Below are 2,714 nucleotides of genomic sequence, written 5' to 3'. Positions count from 1 at the left end.
AGAGACACGAAACAACCAAAAAGAGACACAAACCGCCCACAAAGAGACTTAAAACAACCACAAAGACTTAAAAACCACAGAGACATGAAACAACTACAAAGACTCAAAACAACCACAGAGACTAAACAACCACAAAGACTTAAAAACCACAAAGAGACACGAAACAACTACAAAGACTCAAAACAACCACAGAGACTAAACAACCACAAAGCGACGGAAAGACGACGCACACATTGTGTTTCTTTGTGGTGGTTTTGTGTTTCTTTGGGTCCAGGTGTCTCTCTGTAGGAGAGGTGGGACACCTGTTGTCTCACAGGGCGTCCATGTTTAGGATATGATTCCATGTTATTCTCTCTGTGTTGCAGTCATGGCGTTCCCTCGGCTCTCTGCCTCCATGCTGTTGGCTTCTTTGATTCTTCTTCTCTACTGGACGGCCGTATCAGCTCGTTCACATGACCCCACCTCCTCCAACCTGTCACCCCTCTACAGGGTGAAGAGAGACTTGCCTTCCAACACCAAAGAGAGAGTGGCAGCATCTTTTACAGTGCTGAAGGACTCCCTGTCTGTGGTGAAAGAAGTGGTTGGAAAGAGTACCACCAGTACGGTGTCAGGGGTGATTAAGAGTCTCGTCAACATCGCCAGCTTGGCGCCCGGCATCGCAGGTCTGGTCTCCTCTTTTCTCAACTTGGCCTTGTCCTTCGTCCCTCAAGAAAACCCTCTGAAGGCGCTCAAGGAAGGGTTTGCTGAAGTGAACAGGAAGCTGGACTCACTCTCCATCCGGATCTCCAACCTGGCGACAGATGTGGAATGGTACAACTATGCCAGCGTCTACTCTCAAGACGAGGTCCGCATCCTCAACACCTGGAAGAAGTTCAGTGAGTTCCGTGAGAAAAGTGAGCTGGTACAAAGTGAAGATGATAAACTCAGACTGGCAGAGGTATTCACCAACTACTACGAGAACACGGCAACCGAGGCCAGCGTAGCCAACCTTTACCATTACCTGACGGTCAGCAACATGTCACTCAGTGGAAACCTCAACGACCTGCTGAGGAAGAAGTTCAAATGTAGCATTCGTGAAATTGGCAATTATAACCTGTACTTCAGCACTCTGCTGTGGAGGGGGATGGTGCTCAACCAGCTGTACTGGGACCTGATCGGTCTCAGTCAAACAGGCATAACAGATCGATACACCGAGATGTTGAAGAACGTCTCTAGTGCTCAGGTATCAGTCGTGGAGTTCTGCCTCAACAATTACGAGCAGTACGTGAAGAATGATGCCGAGGAGATCAGCAAAGCCCTCAGCCCTGACGACAAAGAAGCCGTCGCTGAAAAGGTGAAAAAAGCTCTGGATGAGAAGTTCTACTGGTACAACTGGGTGGTGCTGGTGTACAACTCGAATGACGACAGCAACCACAAATTTTATAGCAAGATGATAAAAGTCTCTGTGAATCCAATCACTGTCGCTGTGGGCTACACTCAGAAAGCAGACGAGATACATAAAGCACATTTAATACATGTGCTGAAGGAATGCACCTACATTAGAGTGCCCATAACTGGTCGATTTGCAGCCCCAAACCTGCCTCCGTGTAACCACATCATACAGAAAATAAAAGAATGTCACCAAGTCGTGGCTGGCGCTCCTATCAGAGACTACGTTAAGGAGATGGAATCTGGTGCAGGTGATTTTGTTCAAGTTCCGGAAAAACTGATGCAATTCCATTGTAAAGGGAGCGGGTTTTCGGACAGGATGTCCGTTTACTACTCCCGAACCGTCAATCCATGTGTGTCTGACACATGTGAGACAGGAGAGTGCAAGAGGCTGTTGGACTCCAACGAACATCTGTGTGAGTGTCCTGATAGTTACTATGGAGACAGATGTGAAAAGGAGCTGAACCCCAACAAGGTCCCAACGATCGATAAAGGCCAAACTGTGCCCGACTTCACCAGCATCAACGCCAAGCTGAGAGCGATGGAGGCCAAACTGGACGAAATCCTCAATAAGACGTGTCCTGCTCAGTAACAACTGAAAACAATCTTAACTCGTCGCACGCAGCGCGTCAGAAGGTGTCGCGCCCCTTCGCTTTTTTCAGCTTCACCATAAAATCATTTCCACTACACTCATTCTTGGGAACGGGAAATGTTTGTAAATAAAAATAAAATCATGATGTTGACAGGAAGTATTCAGACGCTGAGCTGTGATCAGAGAACACCAACCAAAACACCAACCACCAGTCTTATGAGACAGACTGACGGACGCTGACCAAGAACCTGACGGACACTGTGACCTTGGACAAACTTCCAGAAGGACAACCGTCACCGCAACAGTCCACCGATCATGACATGAGTGTCCTCAGAGAGGGACACATGGAGACCCCTGACAGACTGAGAGACAGCACTGTCGACACCATCAACACTGTCACCACTGTGTCCTGACACCTTAACACCATCTTAACACCATCTTAACACTATCCCAACACCATCATAACACTGACAGGACACCATCAGGACATCGTCAGGACACCATCAGGACACCGCCAGGACACCGCCAGGATACCATCAATCAATCAATTTTATTTATAAAGCCCAATATCACAAATCACAATTTGCCTCACAGGGCTTTACAGCATACGACATCCCTCTGTCCTTATGACCCTCACAGCTGATCAGGAAAAACTCCCCAAAAAAACCCTTTAACGGGGAAAAAAAACGGTAGA

At 47.7% G+C, this 2,714-nt stretch overlaps 1 protein-coding gene across 1 annotated transcript in view; it reads left to right on the top strand.

Annotated features, from left to right (window-relative positions):
• Positions 1-367: 367 nt before the first annotated feature.
• LOC126406188 (uncharacterized) overlaps positions 368-2,714 on the top strand; it is a 9,294-nt gene continuing 6,947 nt past the window's right edge. The window contains exon 1 of the mRNA XM_050070361.1: positions 368-2,016. Within this exon, the coding sequence (XP_049926318.1) occupies positions 368-2,016 (1,649 nt within the window). The remainder of the gene's footprint in view (positions 2,017-2,714) is intronic.

Source organism: Epinephelus moara, chromosome 18 (genome assembly GCF_006386435.1).
Source record: "Epinephelus moara isolate mb chromosome 18, YSFRI_EMoa_1.0, whole genome shotgun sequence".
NCBI classification, from domain to species: Eukaryota; Metazoa; Chordata; class Actinopteri; order Perciformes; family Serranidae; genus Epinephelus; species Epinephelus moara.
Note: the sequence above shows the minus strand (reverse complement) of the source record. Positions and strands in the feature narration are given on the sequence as shown.